General features: G+C 37.1%; 1 protein-coding gene across 8 annotated transcripts in view; it reads left to right on the top strand.

Annotated features, from left to right (window-relative positions):
- LOC135695106 (ephrin type-A receptor 3) overlaps positions 1–14,909 on the top strand; it is a 29,152-nt gene that overhangs the window by 2,094 nt on the left and 12,149 nt on the right. For all 8 annotated transcript variants that reach the window (XR_016143932.1, XR_016143931.1, XR_016143930.1 and 5 more), the window contains exons 2-17: positions 1,719–1,786; positions 2,441–3,065; positions 3,744–3,902; positions 4,042–4,359; positions 5,016–5,206; positions 5,798–5,996; positions 6,564–6,769; positions 7,355–7,424; positions 8,706–8,876; positions 10,021–10,131; positions 10,557–10,738; positions 11,311–11,445; positions 11,978–12,048; positions 12,479–12,519; positions 13,257–13,353; positions 13,581–13,680. Coding sequence is in view for 2 of the 8 variants with exons in the window: in XM_089109665.1 (XP_088965791.1) it covers positions 1,719–1,786; positions 2,441–3,065; positions 3,744–3,902; positions 4,042–4,359; positions 5,016–5,206; positions 5,798–5,996; positions 6,564–6,769; positions 7,355–7,424; positions 8,706–8,876; positions 10,021–10,131; positions 10,557–10,738; positions 11,311–11,445; positions 11,978–12,048; positions 12,479–12,519; positions 13,257–13,353; positions 13,581–13,680 (2,744 nt within the window). In the remaining 6 variants the exon portion in view is untranslated. The remainder of the gene's footprint in view (positions 1–1,718; positions 1,787–2,440; positions 3,066–3,743; positions 3,903–4,041; positions 4,360–5,015; positions 5,207–5,797; positions 5,997–6,563; positions 6,770–7,354; positions 7,425–8,705; positions 8,877–10,020; positions 10,132–10,556; positions 10,739–11,310; positions 11,446–11,977; positions 12,049–12,478; positions 12,520–13,256; positions 13,354–13,580; positions 13,681–14,909) is intronic.

Raw genomic sequence — 14,909 nt, 5'->3', positions numbered from 1 at the left:
ATACACCCATTACATATCAGTTTTAAAATTTTTGGGTTCTCCTTCGCCATCAATAAAAAAGATATTCAGCTCATTTTCACTTTCTTCTCTTTCGCCCTCTACGTTTAAGAATATTGAGTTCTCCATGGCCTGTGCTGATTCTTCTACTGGATTTCATGCATGTACAAGTAACAAATCAGAATGAAGAACCACCATAACGTAGTCTCCCTGAGCGAGTTGCTTTATATTTTGTTTTGGCAATGATGTAAAGATCAGGCGTTTTTTGTCGTGTTCACCCACAATAACTAGTGTCGTAGAATGGCAGCGAAAGACACTATTTTTATGCGAGGCTTTCAAGTTACAATTGGCCACTCACTGAGAGGACGGAATGCCTTTGATAATTTCTCTCGATTATTTCTTTCTAACCTTCCTGCGGTTTCAGTTTGGACGCCTCAAATTTAATTCAGAATCTATCAGGATTTCTAATCGCCTCGTCACCATTGGCATTCGAAAGCATTGCGAGCTGTAAACGCCCCATGAACATGAAATAAAAAAGACGTCCTCTAAATAAGACAGAGTTTATGACGTACTTGCTTATTATTCAATTCAATTTATATGACGGTAATTTTGTCCACCGAAAATTAATCCGCGGGAATTTTTTAGCACTGGATTTTTTGGTACTCAATGTAATGAGATTGCGTGGCATTGGTAGTGTATCTGGTGAATGGTTTTAATAGTTTGAGAAAGGTGGCGTTTTGATCGGCAGCTAAGAGCCTATTCTAGTTTCCTACATGCTCCCAAAGCATTAGGTGTTCCCTGTTTGCTCTCCGAGGCGATGATTCAATTTGTAAAGTGTTGATAACGCTGTACAAGTTGCTATCTCCAACAAGGTTAAAAAATCATAAATTTCAACCACCTTAGATCCAAGCCTAGTTTTGGACAAGGTTGTGCCATTTTGGTTCAAAATATGACCCATAATTCCACAAACATGATGGCAAATAAATCCATAATTCCACACGGCAAAGAAAAATTTTCAAGACAAAATAAAATTATCATTTGCACCAAAATCTTTATATCACTCATATTTCATACATAAAATAACTCCATGCCAAAAGCATGAAGGTAACCCATTAGTGTAAGTCAGGTGTCCACAAAGCAGCAATCCAGTTTTCAATATGTAATCAAATACAGTCCAAAAACTGCTGATATGCAACAGCAAGGTTTCTGTTATCTCATTGGCTAATGCCTGACAGGCATCTAATCGCGGGCTCCTCTTCTGGTTATATCAGGCAATCAAATCTATTTTTTAGGTTTAGTTAATGGGGATAAAGAGTAAAATCTAGGAAAATATTTTAAGTGCAACTTTGTTTGGTGTAGAGATTTTTATTTCTAACTAGACCTTCATTTTGTTAATGCTAAATTTCATCTTAATTATTTCCCTCCTATAAAGTAACCCCTAAGTAATAACACTTCCTTCTACCTCAAACCTATCAACTTACTCCCCATTCCCCCTCCCCCAAGATAGCTGCCGCGAAGAAATTCGCCTTGTGGAACGAGGCCTTAAAAAAACATGCGAGGTAGATTACAGCGCGCGCATGACCAATAAGATGGAAATTGAGTCAGCCTCAATAGTTATCCTGTAAACAAGATGTACAAGCGTAAAAAGGTGGCTACGCTTCTCATTTTTTAACGTGTCCTTGTAAATGTATATCTAAAAATTATACAAATTTGTTTTTCAGTGCATGTCGCTCTTCCTGCCTTCCCCACGTGGAAAATGATTCCAAGTGGATCTGGTGCTGTAAACAAGGTTTGTAGAATTTGGCTAAAGAACTTGAATTTGACAACTGAATTTGGCTAAAGAACTTGACAACTGAAAATGTTTTAGATTTCAAGTTTTCAAGGTCTTTCCAAAGTCGAACAGAAGGGCATCGGGCACCCTATCGTGTACCATATCTTGTGACATCAGAGGTGCGACATGCCATTCACATAGTACGTATGCCGGACAGGAAAGGGGGGTTCGTCAAAAAGCGTATATTTGTGAATAAGGGGGAGGGGGCTGATAAGTTTTAATCACCGGTTTAAAGCTAAACCCATGGGGTTGTGGTGCAGATCATTTGCGCAATGAGGGCTTGAAACTAGGTACAATTTCATCACCACAATTAAGGTAGTTTATTATGGAATTTAGTCTAAAAATTTACGGATTATCTTTTGTATCGTTGCTTTTATTACAAAATGCTCCTTTTTGCAGTGTTGCCTCACTTTATGTCATATAGATTCATTAGTACAGAGTAATCAGCAGACTGGTGTGCCTATGGTGTTGTTAAATTGCAAAGGGGGGTTCAAATTAAAGAGTAAGTACACAAAGGGGGCGGTACTGAAAATTTCAAAACATTTGCCTACGTACTTTGTGAATGATCCCCCAGAATGTTTTTCATTGATGTATCCACCTTTTCTTTTCTAGTGGCGCTATTCTGGGAGTGCCTATGAAGCATGCTCGATGAATGATGGGGTCACTGATGGATATCTTATCATACCATTTATTAAAACCCATCCTGCAAATCAAGTGAAAGTTGAAATCGGGTTTGCAATGAGAAACTGCGCTCTTTTGGATAGCAACTGCAAACTGTTCTTCGATGTATATGGACTGGTGTCGCAGAAGCTAGACATTGATGTTCCGACTCCTGCAAAATATAAATATAATTACATAGGCATTGCCAAGAATACAACTACCTTAGGCTATAAGTTGCAGACATATACAGTAACGTTTCAAGTTCAAATGCAAAACAAAGCAGGATTGTACCTGGCAATGAGAGACCTTGGTTTCTGTGGTATGATTTACAGGGTTGATGTCAGTTATATGACTTGTTTAACAGAAATATATGGCAAGCTGGTGAAATTTCCTTTTACGGTTGCCCCTAATTCAACAACGGCTGAGATCGAGATACCTGGAGAGTGCATACAGAATGCTATTCAAAAACTCCCTGGTTCGAGCATCAAACTGCTTTGCCGTTGGACTGGTGCTGTTCACACTAACGAAGAATGTATTTGCCGAGCAGGGTATGAGAAATTTGGGAAGAAATGTGATGGTGAGTCATGGTCTTTACATAAGTGCTCAAGTAAGCGCCTTTTCTCAACTGCTCCCCCTTTTCAATTAATGACGATCAAACAATTTTATAAAATAACACAAGCTCCCTAGCCCTACCTCTGCCTTATTCAGTATCTTTGGATTGGGTATGAGCTGGCGCAGTGGTGGATTTAAGGGGGGCAACTAGGGGCAGGGATTACCTCAAAGTTATGTTCTTTATTCTCAAAAGGTATCTGAAATTGTTCTATTCAGCGTACTCACGTTACCAATATTTGAAAATTTTTCAGCGCCCCAACTACCAACTGCCCCTCCTTCAAATTTGCTCTGGATCCGCCCCTGAGCTGGCGAAGTACTTGCCAAAACTTGCTCAAGCTTGCCAAAAGCGAAAAGGTGACACAACAAGAAAGCAAGGCAAACTGAAGTAATTTTCATGTCAAGATTAGATGTAAATTTTCAGCTTACGTTCGGTCATTATCCGACGTATGCCATGTTCCCGTTGTTTTGTGCCATTTTCAAATTCATTCTTTCAAAATTCATTTCCATTTATTTAATGTTTTCTCGTCTTAGCTCTTATTTGGCTTGATACTTTTTTCTGTTTGTGTATCGAGAATGTTTTTTTTCCACCATTCTAAGCTGAATCAATGCATCAGGCTAATAGGAGCTTTTTTCCATGCTTTAGAATGCTTGCTTGGCTATTTCAAAACAAAAGCTGGCAATCAAGGTTGTGGAAGGTGTGGAGAAAATTCTATCAGTATCAAGCCAGCAGTGAAATGTCCTTGTGAACAAGCCCATTACCGGTTAGGACACAGAGAACTTGATTACAATGCAGACTGTCATGGTATGTCAGATCTTTTCTTTCTTGCTCTGTCATTTTACCTTCTTGCCATGTAAGAATGCCCATTAGAAGTATGCTTGATAATTCCTTCTCTAATTTTGATCAGGTTTCTCTTTTCAACTTTCTCTACTCTGATTTGTAGCCTTGCCGTCAGCTCCTGTTGATGTGAAGATTGATGGCCTAAGCAACACCTCGGGAATCATAACATGGAAAAAGCCGGTGGATCCAGGAGAACTTGATCTGTGGTACTCTTTATCTTGCGTTGGCAATCAAATAGACTGTATTCCAATACAATATCAGCCATCTACCAAGACATTCAATGTAACGTCTGTCCAGCTAAGAAATTTAACTGCATTTACACAATATGAAATTGTTATTTATTCTGGAAACAATGTTTCAGAGGTTGCAGGCAAAAGCAAGTGGTCGTTTGTTCGACTAAAGTTCAGAACAAAGCCAGGTGGTAAGAATTCTTGTGTTTCTTTAAGATTTATGCTTGATTATATAGTTTCTTTATGATTCATGCATGAACAATGTCTTTCAACGACTAGGGATAGAGGCTTTCTGGAATTTCTGGAAAGTGGGGAGGGCACGCTGCCTCTGTACCCCCCCCCCCCCCCGGTTCCTATGTCTACGATCTTGTAAATATTCTTTATAATAGATCGTGATAGGTAATGGTTTTAAGGCTCCTTGGAAAAATGGCTTTCCATTGTCATCAGTATTGAGTGCTCTCCCCCTGTGAGGCCTTTTCTCTTTGGATCAATGTCTTGGGACTATTTTCAGTAATTCCCGATATGCGATTTTTTCAGCATAAGTTAGTTTACAATTATGATTTTGTCGGCATATTGCATTTCGGTGAACTTAATTTGTAATGCTTATTTTTAAAAATGATATGCATCGATACTTATTTTGGTGTCATACAATTGTTTAGTGTAACACTCTCAAGAGTATCAGATGAAGATTAGATTAAATATGTAAAAAAAATACATAAAATCAAGGAATTTTCTAGTGAAATTGAAGTAAAAGATGAATAAACTGCAATGAACTGATTAATGTAACATAGCTATTAAAGAGATAGGCCTACCTCGCTTCACCATTTCATAAATTTTCATCCCTTAGTGCCTTCTCCAGTCCGCCATATAACAGTCTCACAGAACCACAGCCATCTTAATCTTCATTGGGACCCACCGAAGTTTATAAGGGACGACAATGTTACGTACGAAGCAAAGTGCAATGCTACCATGTCACGCTTTAGCCATTTGCCACAAGTTTCGTTTGAAGTCAAAGTTGCTGGGAACATTACATGCAAGGTAAATCTCTACGCTTTATTTCGGAATAGTGTATGAAAGAAATGGTTGGTGCTTTATCCAGATGGAATATAAGAAACTGAAACTTTGCAATCTTGAAACTCTACTGTAATCAGTTCATCAAACGTTCGGCAATAGTTGAATTCATATCCTGATCAGAATAAACTGATAGGATAATTCGCACTATACCGGCTTTGTTTTCAATAAGCTGCAAGATTGCAAGACACACAATCGAACGAATTCGCTCGTCTGCCGTCCACTTGTCATATTTGCTCCCATCAACCAATTCCTCCTCCTATCTACCTGAATTTTTTACTTCTTTGGTGTTTAAAACATGACTGCACTAAGTCACAGTTTAAATCCGTCCTGCTCTATACACCAGAGCTTGTACAGCTAACAGCTCTGCCTACGGTATCAAGCAATTTATGACAGACAGGTAAACAGGATTGACCTTAAATTTCTGTGGCAGTGAAAATACCAGTCAAAGAAAACAAAAGCATTCGAGAGATCATGAAACTATTAAAATGAGAGAATGCGATCCTTTATTTATTTAATATTAACAGTTTAGCTAAAAAATAGTAATTTCAATTGCAGATCAGGCCCAAAAATTCTGTTGGTACTGGTCCTTGGCTAGAAACAAACATATATTTTGCTATTTCAAAATCAACAACATCAACTGCGAAGCCAACAACGCATTCTACAAAGAAAGTACATACTTCCACGACCTCACATTCATCGTCAATTTCACATTCTTTCACGACGTCAAAGCCGATGATTTCAAAATCCACTCTAAGTATGGATATATTAATAACATACCTCTTTCTTAGTTCTTTACTCGTGAATCTTGTTTTTAGGACCATTCAAACGGTTTTTATCTTGCAGAGAATTTATTGGAATGAGTTCCTCTCTATCTTACAACGTCTCTTTTGGTAATGAATTTAGAACTTTTGTTGAGCAGCCCCTTCGCCAAAGAAGCTGTCCTTGTGAAGCAGCAAAGTGTTTTGGCTACTAATAGTCCCATGCTTTTTCTAGGTAATAAATGCCTACCAAGTTCCCTCCAGTCGAAACTACATTTTTTACTGGCTTAAAAGATTGTTGTGTACGATTTGGAAAGTTGCTTTCATTGCAAATGTCGTATTACCCGTTTAGTTGTTGCTCATAAGTTGCTTCTGGTGACCCTGTGACGTCAAAGTCGTCAGCTCGCCGTGATTCACCCGCTTTCTCGATAATAACCAGAATACTTAAATGGCCTTTAAAGTGACTTCAAAAAGCACCCATTACGTCTTAATCTATCGAATAAACTTGTTAAGATAATACATGAGTTGGTTTGATTTTGAAGCAGTTCCATTCTCTTTTACAGACAGCACAAGTAGTGATAGGAGCAATAATGAAGTGACATTCATTTTGGCTGGGGCAGTTGCCCTGGTTGTCCTTATTGCGGGGATATTTTTGATAAGATACGTTGTCAAAAAACGTAAAAGGGGTTCATCTGCTGATGACGTCACTGTCAGATGGAGAAGAGGGAGCAGAGCAAACTCGTATGGTCGTCTCAGTGCGAATAAAACGGTACGTTTTCCGGCTTTTACAATTCAAATCCTGTCTGATCATACTCTTCAATTGGAAATTCGGGTTGATATCCTGATTATTCTATAAAGTCACACATTCAGGTGCTGTTCTTCTTGGGAGAGGTCTTTTGTCTTGCAATCAGCAGTTTGATGTTTTGTAGCTCTTGCAATCAGCAGTTCTTGTGCTTGTCAAACATTTTCACCTTTTCCCCTTTTTCACTAGCGGCAGTTCCCCCCAATGCCAAAGATTCGACAAAAATTAGGGCTTTTTGCACAATTACCAGCACTTTTCCAAGAGTCTATAATGAATGTATTTCATTCTATCAATCTATGTATTTCAGTTTAATTTTCTAACTATTCTTGTTATGCTAAAACTCTACCAAACAAAACTCTATTCTATGCAGCATTTCAGGCTCTGCATTTGTCAGTTCACGTTCTTGGTATCCAAACCTGCTTGATGCTTGAAGCCCCGTCCCTATTTCTATACTAAAGAGGCGAACGATTCTTCAATGATGTTTGGTTTTATGCATATCAAAAGATATTGATTTGCCTTTTTCAGCACTCTTAATTTGCGTTTAATTTGCAGGCACTCTCCGATGAAAGACACAAGAAACAAAATGCAATCTACAACGGTGGCATCAAATTAGACGAGGAAGGTACCTTTCACATAATGAATCTACTCAGTTTAGAGTTTCGTTTCGTTTCTTTATCATGGGTTCAGGGACAAATTTAGCAGGGAGTGTAGGGGGTGCAACACTCCCAATATTTCTATTCCTTTCGGAAAATTTTGCTTCAATACACCAATTCGACTTACGACCTCATTTTGGAAATTTCTCCAAACTTAATTATACGACTTTTTTAAGCTCAGATTTGGTTTTATCGCCCTAATTTTAGGCGGGATACCATTTTTCATATTGTCTCAGCTTGTATTTTAGGTTTTACGGAGAAATGAAGTTTGAAAAGTTGTAAGGGAATTGACCGCAAAAATCGTTCCGGGGGAAACTCCCAATGTTTCTGTTCCTTTCGGCAAATTTTGCTTCAATTCGGTGGAAATCATTTCTTGGTAGTCAGTAGTAACAAAATAACGACAAGATTTTACTTTATTTTTGAAAATAGACGTCTCCATCAATTACCAGTGACCTGAAGGGTGTGGGAAAAAATCAAATTAGCTTCTAACCCCCCTCCAATCATTGTTGCTTAAATCTGTCCCTGGATGGGTTGGAGTGCATTGATTACAATTGATATAATCTTGATGTGTTTTGGTTTCGAATTGATCTCCGTGCTTTGATAAAGCAGCCATGAAGAAATTTTTTTGAAGCGGATAAGAATCTTTCGTTAAATCATTATCTTTATTCATCATCTCTCTTACAAAAGAGGTGGAGGCATTTTCCTGCTAATCAGAATTTCTATACTCATAGTTGTGTTTTTGTAAATTAAACATAATTCAAATATACTGCTTATTTAACATAATCAAATGAAAAGGTCAACAAGCAAACAAACAAAATGAATAATGAGAGATTGTAATTTCATAGCGACACAGATAATAAGACACATTCATTGCAATGAATGTGGAATTCACAGACTTTAGCCTTATAAAGAATGAGCCCTACTATCATAACATCGATAAAAAGATATATTCTATAATATATCACTTTTCTCGAAACATCCAGCTAGATATTGGCATCGACACTTAAACTTAAATAAAGGTATGAATAAACTGTTGAAAATTAGGGTTATATTTCTGTGACGTTGACCATGTCATGGTGTTAGCAGCTTATACCAAGAATATATATATGTCCGTTTCGACTCGGCTTATAATCGTCTTAAGCTTCAAGCTAAATGTATAGGCAGTTTTGACACCCTAGTTTCTTAGAGTGTTTGATGCCCAAGTTAGTATCTCTGTGTACGCATTTGATTCTTGCGATGTCATCTTTCAGCTGAACCTGTGTACTTGGAGATTCCAGATGACGAGTATGAATTTTCAATGGATAAAATAACAATATTGAAAACCCTTGGTGAGGGTGAATTTGGCATAGTTTACCTCGCTAATGCCTTAGAAATCTGTGGAAATAAAGGCACATCTCAAGTTGCGGTCAAAGTTTTGAAAGGTATTATGGTTTTTCTTTCTAACAAAGTACAATCATTGTCAAAAGTACTTGGAACACCCATCAATTTGCGTTGTATCTTTGTACTTTTCAATTCTTTTCCCGAATACTCCTATTTCCCCACCTCCTTCCCCCTAAACAATGTCAATAATTTAGAAAAATACCATTGAAGTTGCAGAAAAAAAGTGTACTTCCATAATCTTCTACGTCGTTTTGTAGTAAACCAACATTCTGAATTTACCCTTGAAAACTGACGTTAGTGTACCAAGATTTTTGAGAGGCATTGTGCCTAGGCTTCTCTGGCCTCTAAATTGATTTCTGTATCGTCTTCAGTGAGGCTCAAACTAGTATGTCCGACCACAGTGTAGAGAAGCAACCGTTCTAGCCACCATGCTACTGGAGCAGCTATTACAATAAATGTTCAATTGACATCTGGGAGACTGGGGTGCCGTGGAATCGCACTCTAGGAGCGGTGGGGGGCACTAAAGACCAATTTTACACATAACCTTTTTTGAATCCATCCTTCCTGTTGAAATTCATTTAAACAGTATAGTAGCATTTAGCATTCATTAGGTTACAAAAAAGCTTGCCTAATATTTTGGCAAATCTTCGCCCAAGTTTTTCAAAAAAGACTTGAAATCTCAGAGCAAATGAAACTATTTCCTCTGTCAGCTGCCATTTAGACAAGATCTTTCAGTTGTACATCTGTTTGTATTGTAAGGTAAAATGTAATCTCAACGCTAAACCCAAGTTAGAAGACTTTTCGCAAAAAAATGTGTTGAAGTAACCTGGGAATCTAATTGTTACGAAGTCAAATTTCTGAAACTCGAATTTCGCGGATTATAAACGTTTCCTTTACCCATTCAGTTCATGTTTACAATTGTCTAAGCTAAATGAATAAAATTGAAAAGCAGCAAGGCAAAATATATTTGACCGTGCCCAGTTCAGCATACTAACTTCGGAGGAAATTGCCTCGCTTGAAGCAACAGACTGTTGTATAATTTTAAAATAAAACGAGGTTTGCCCTAAAGTCCTATAAAATGCTATGCTCGTTAACATAGCTTATCAAGAAATTATGCTTCATGTACAAATTCGAAGGACTTCTTTACTTAAGAAAATAATTTATTAATTCTATTTCATTTTTCAGATTGCGCAACAGAAAAGAGCAGAGATGATTTCAAAACGGAGTTAGGGATAATGAAAAAGTTGAAATTTCACCAAAACGTAGTTCGACTCCTTGGGTGCTGCACTGCTGAAGGTATCGTTTTTCTAATTGATCTAAGTATCAATGGAGTAATGTAGAAACCAGTCTTGAACGTATTGTCTTTTTATATTGATTATTTTATGCGCCACAATAGCAGATCGTTGTGATTAGCATCAGATTTTCCTTGTGCAAACACGAGACCATTAATATATCATGTAAAGAATCGAGGCTTGGAATGATCCAAAATTGAAACTGGAGTGATCAGAAGTTTTTACGGTTTTAGTTCGGCACAAGCCTGTTGGTTGTAGTTCTTTGCCAAAGATCGAATTAAATGATAATGATAATCATAATTATATTCAGTTCTTTTTCAAATCGAATGATAAATGAAATATGTTAAACGATCTAAAAGTGGTACCAAAAAAATACTCCAATATGGTCGCAAAAGCGTTACACAAATGAACCTGTTTTTATATTTTCAGGCACGCAAAGCATCATTTTGGAATTCTTACGTCAGGGTAGCTTGCTTGATTTTCTTAGAAAATTACGTGGGTATGATGGGACTGCTGGGTGTGTCCTTCATTCGACATCGCTCAGCCCAAGACAGTTGATTGACTTCGCATACATGGTTGCTGATGGCATGAGTCATATAGCTTCTCAAAACGTAAGTCAAAGGAAACATTGCAAAAATTATGCAGATTCACGATCATTTTTTTTAACTTAAAGTTATTTGTGAAATATGTTTTTTGGCTGCAATAGAATTACTTTTTAATGATTTTTGAAAGCAAGAGGTAGTCAGCTTCCAAGATGTAAAAAAGTTCAAAGTCTGAAATCACATCACTTCAATGTTTGTGAAGAAAACTAATCAGTAAGAAGGCCGACTGCTTTCAAAATATAAAATCTTAAGCAATGACATGCAATGCAGAAGTTGAAAGCAGGTATTACAAAGAACATCATAGTACAACTGTAAGTAATAATCAGTATGTAGGAGTTCCATGTAAACATTTTAAGCGATACTTAAATTACAGTTTTCAAACACTGATCTTTGTGAAATTTTGTTTCTTGTCCGTTTATTTGCCCTGTCTCTTTCACAATAAGTTAATTTGGTTTCTAAACAATCGTCGAAGTTTTCTATGGCCAAGGAAATATTTGTAAAGTACAAAACCAGAGTATTTTGTTCCATTTTAGTCACTTTTACTACATATCGCTGACAAAGTCTATGAATTCATTTGGTAGGTCGTACATCGAGATTTGGCTTGTAGAAATATTCTTGTTGGCACACACCAAGGAAAGTTCGTATGCAAAATATCAGATCTGGGGCTTGCAAGGGAACCATGTGAGGCCTCTGGAATTTATCAGCGAGAAAAGCAGGTAGAAAAGTAATTTCCCTTTTATCAGAAACGTTTCTCTGGCAATAACCTACTAACTATTATTCTCTTCAGAAGAGCAACTGCACGGTTATTCGCGAAAGTAATCCTTTTGACGGTGAATTTCGTCCGGTTTATTCTAACTGATATAAATTTTTCTTACGTAATCTAAAATTCAGTTACCTATTATACTCAGAGTCCAAATTGTCACTTATTCATTGGTCTGTCGGGATTAAGTCTTTTTCCATTATTTTTCATTTTTTCGTTCGTTTTTATTAAATTGAAATTTTCAATTTCTCGATAATTGGGCCAAAAATTGAAGAAAAGTTATTTCTTATTTTTTCTATTGAATTGAAATTTTAAAATTTTCGAGAAACTTCACTTTAGAATTAATTTGTAAAAGTATTCCAATCTTTGTACGCAGTGATGAGAATGCGCCAAAGTTGAGGAACAGTCTTAATATAGCAATCATTTCGGTAGTTGTTCGTGTGAATGCAACGCTTTGTGGGTTCAGTCATTTAAACCATAAATTTTAGGCGTTGCTGCCAATCAAATGGATGGCTTATGAATCTCTGTTTCACGGAGTCTCCTCCTTCAGAAGTGATGTGTAAGTGCATGCATATTAACCTTAGCATTGTTACTTAGAGCTTTCATATTCTAAGCACCGCAGCGTGTGCAACCCTGCCAGTACTGCTTTGAGCATACAGTAATCTTCATTTTCTTGGTATTTTAGATGAATCTTATTTATCATATCTTTTGCTTCTTACATCAGACTTTTATAAACCTTTATTTAAATCAATTATATAGAGTCATCGCTATCTAAACAACAATTGAAACGCATTTTTTAAAACAGAACCTATGATCTGTGTAGCCAAAGTACTGACACTATTTTCTTCTGTGCAAGATACTTTGCCTTTTGTTGAATTTTCAGCAGAAACCAAGCCAGTAATGTATCACAAATTCGTCCTTTAGCTGAATTACTTAATCTTGAGATGCCATTTTCTATTAACGATGTGTGTTTCAACTCGATGTTTCAGATGGTCATTTGGCATCGTTCTCTATGAGATCACAACAATTGGTAAGATGGACTTGATATAACATAACATCTATCGATAATGTATGAGAAAGTAAGAAAGTTTAAACTGGTAATCTAAAGTTTTTCGCAACCGTATGCGAGTTTCAACCATCACTTGAGTAAAGTGACTGCCAAGGGGCTGGATTCAACGATGTTCTAATTTTGTAAATCAATGCTAAATTGGATGTAAAAGGACGACATGCATGCTAAAAAGGTTCTTATTTTTAAAGTAGGCGCTCTCTATCAGCAAAATAGCATCTCCTTTTTACCGACAGACTTATCAATATATTGAAAGGGGCGGGGGCTTAAGCGTGGAGGCCTCATGTAAGAAGAAAATTCGAGGATTTGGGATACCTCCAAAGGAGATGGACCGGGAAAAATCAGTTATAAGTATTAAGTCACAGACCTCAGCATAATAGAAACATCTCTGCAAGCAAAAAACCCGGAAAACTCAAAAGCTGAAGGCTTGCTCTGCTGATTAACTCAAAACCATTTGTTTTAAGTCCAATTTCATCCTGACAAATCTTAGTACTTTTATTTGCATTCACATATATGCAAAATATTATGAAATATTTAAAAATTTTAAAAATATGAAAGTTCTACCAAAACTCGAAGCATGGTGGTGTATTCTAAGTTGACGACAATTGAATTTGGAGGTACTTTTAAAACTTTGCCGTTAAGTGAATTTATGTAATGTGCGGTATCGTTCAATTTACCAATGCACTTCTGTATATTCCCAGGCAATGTCCCCTATCCAGAACACAAAGCAAAGGAAGTACCAGCTTTAATTGAAAAAGGCTTCAGAATGGAGAGACCGTTACACTGTTCTGCAGAGCTGTGAGAATCTTATTTATTCCTTTTTGCTAAAAAGAAATTTGCGTAGCATGGTTGAAAGCCGAAAATAGCTTGACCTATGGTAGTATAAAGCAACAAAAGCAAATACTAGAATCTGTAGTTATGAAGTTGATGATGACATGAAGGTGACATCTTCCAGACAAGTCTTTAACATGTACATATTCTATGAAATAGAAAACATATAAGTTGTTTATTTCTATATTTGATAGATATAGTATAATGACCTCATGTTGGCAAAAAGAAGAAAGTCGACGACCTTCTTTCGAAGAGCTGCGATGCATGCTAAAGACACTTTTGGAAGAGGATGACGTAAGTCACTTTGACCTCGTTCTAGTATGCTCCTTGCATTTTTCAGGCAAAAAGAAGCATGCTGTTTGCGGTAGACTTACAAATGCTTCCTATTTGCAACTGGCTTTAGATCGCTGCAATAGAGAATCAATTGATTACGTCACAAACTGGCATATTTAGACAGGCTCTGCGCAGCCATTGGGCTAGCAGGGGCTATAGCCCCCCCCCCCACTTTTTTGCAGTAATAGGCTTAGACATTTTTTGAAAGTTTAACCTAACGCAACTTTGGATACTTTGCTCTTATGTAGTAGCAGTTCGTCTTGACTGGGAACCTTTTTTGTTCATTTTCTAGGTGTTTATTTGGTCTAATCTGTATTTCTAACTTGGTTAGCTTGGAGTTTTATTACCCTTTTTATAGTTATTGATATCTTCTCTGAACCAGACTGTTTACAAAATTTCAATAGAAATAAACAAGTATTTTCTAAATGGGGCGTTCTCCGGCTTTCTGGAGGGCCTGGCTTAAAAGATTTTCGGATAAAGCTTTTACTGTAAGCTGCGATGTCAAAAGTGAAACAACTAAAAAATCTATATGACATCATACCAAAAAGCTCTCTATTTTTCTGCAAGGGGATTTTTTCAGGGATCTGCCAGTTCTATTGAAGGTGAATGATGAGTTTTTACTGTATATGTCTCAGGGGCGGGTGGGAGCGGTATTAGCGTTATTAGTCTAATAGCAATTTTTTTTCAGCAAAGGCTCTCATAATCTACTGGTCATATATCTTTAAAATAAAACTAGCACTGAAAATCCTTGGCAAAAACAGTTTATTTGGACCGCTAACTTTTTTCCTGCCATTTTGCAATGATATGGCGTGATATGGCCATGGTAGAGCGAGCAGAAGCTGCTACTCTTGAAACTGATTAGATTCTTTCAAAAAAGACCTCCCTCCTACGCTTGTCGCGACACTTATTGTGACGCATTCATCTGGCGGCCTCAAACAAATACTACAGCCACAGCCCTGAAATTTTGCTATTAGGTTTGTGAATCCTAATAGCAACTTTCATATCCACCTTTGTTTGTGTCTCCTTGTGTGACGTAAAGTGGCCAATCATGCTGTTGTGAAAGACCCAATATATGCGGACTTGCTATTAGCCGGGTCACTTCTAATAGCAAGATTCCCCAGTTCACTCTTCCGTGCATGTGGTATATTGCGTTTAAAATAAATCATATGGCCGTTTCTAGTTTACGTTGG

This window comes from Rhopilema esculentum, chromosome 8 (assembly GCF_057945365.1).
Source record: "Rhopilema esculentum isolate cy_ngs chromosome 8, ASM5794536v1, whole genome shotgun sequence".
Classification (NCBI taxonomy): Eukaryota; Metazoa; Cnidaria; class Scyphozoa; order Rhizostomeae; family Rhizostomatidae; genus Rhopilema; species Rhopilema esculentum.
Note: the sequence above shows the minus strand (reverse complement) of the source record. Positions and strands in the feature narration are given on the sequence as shown.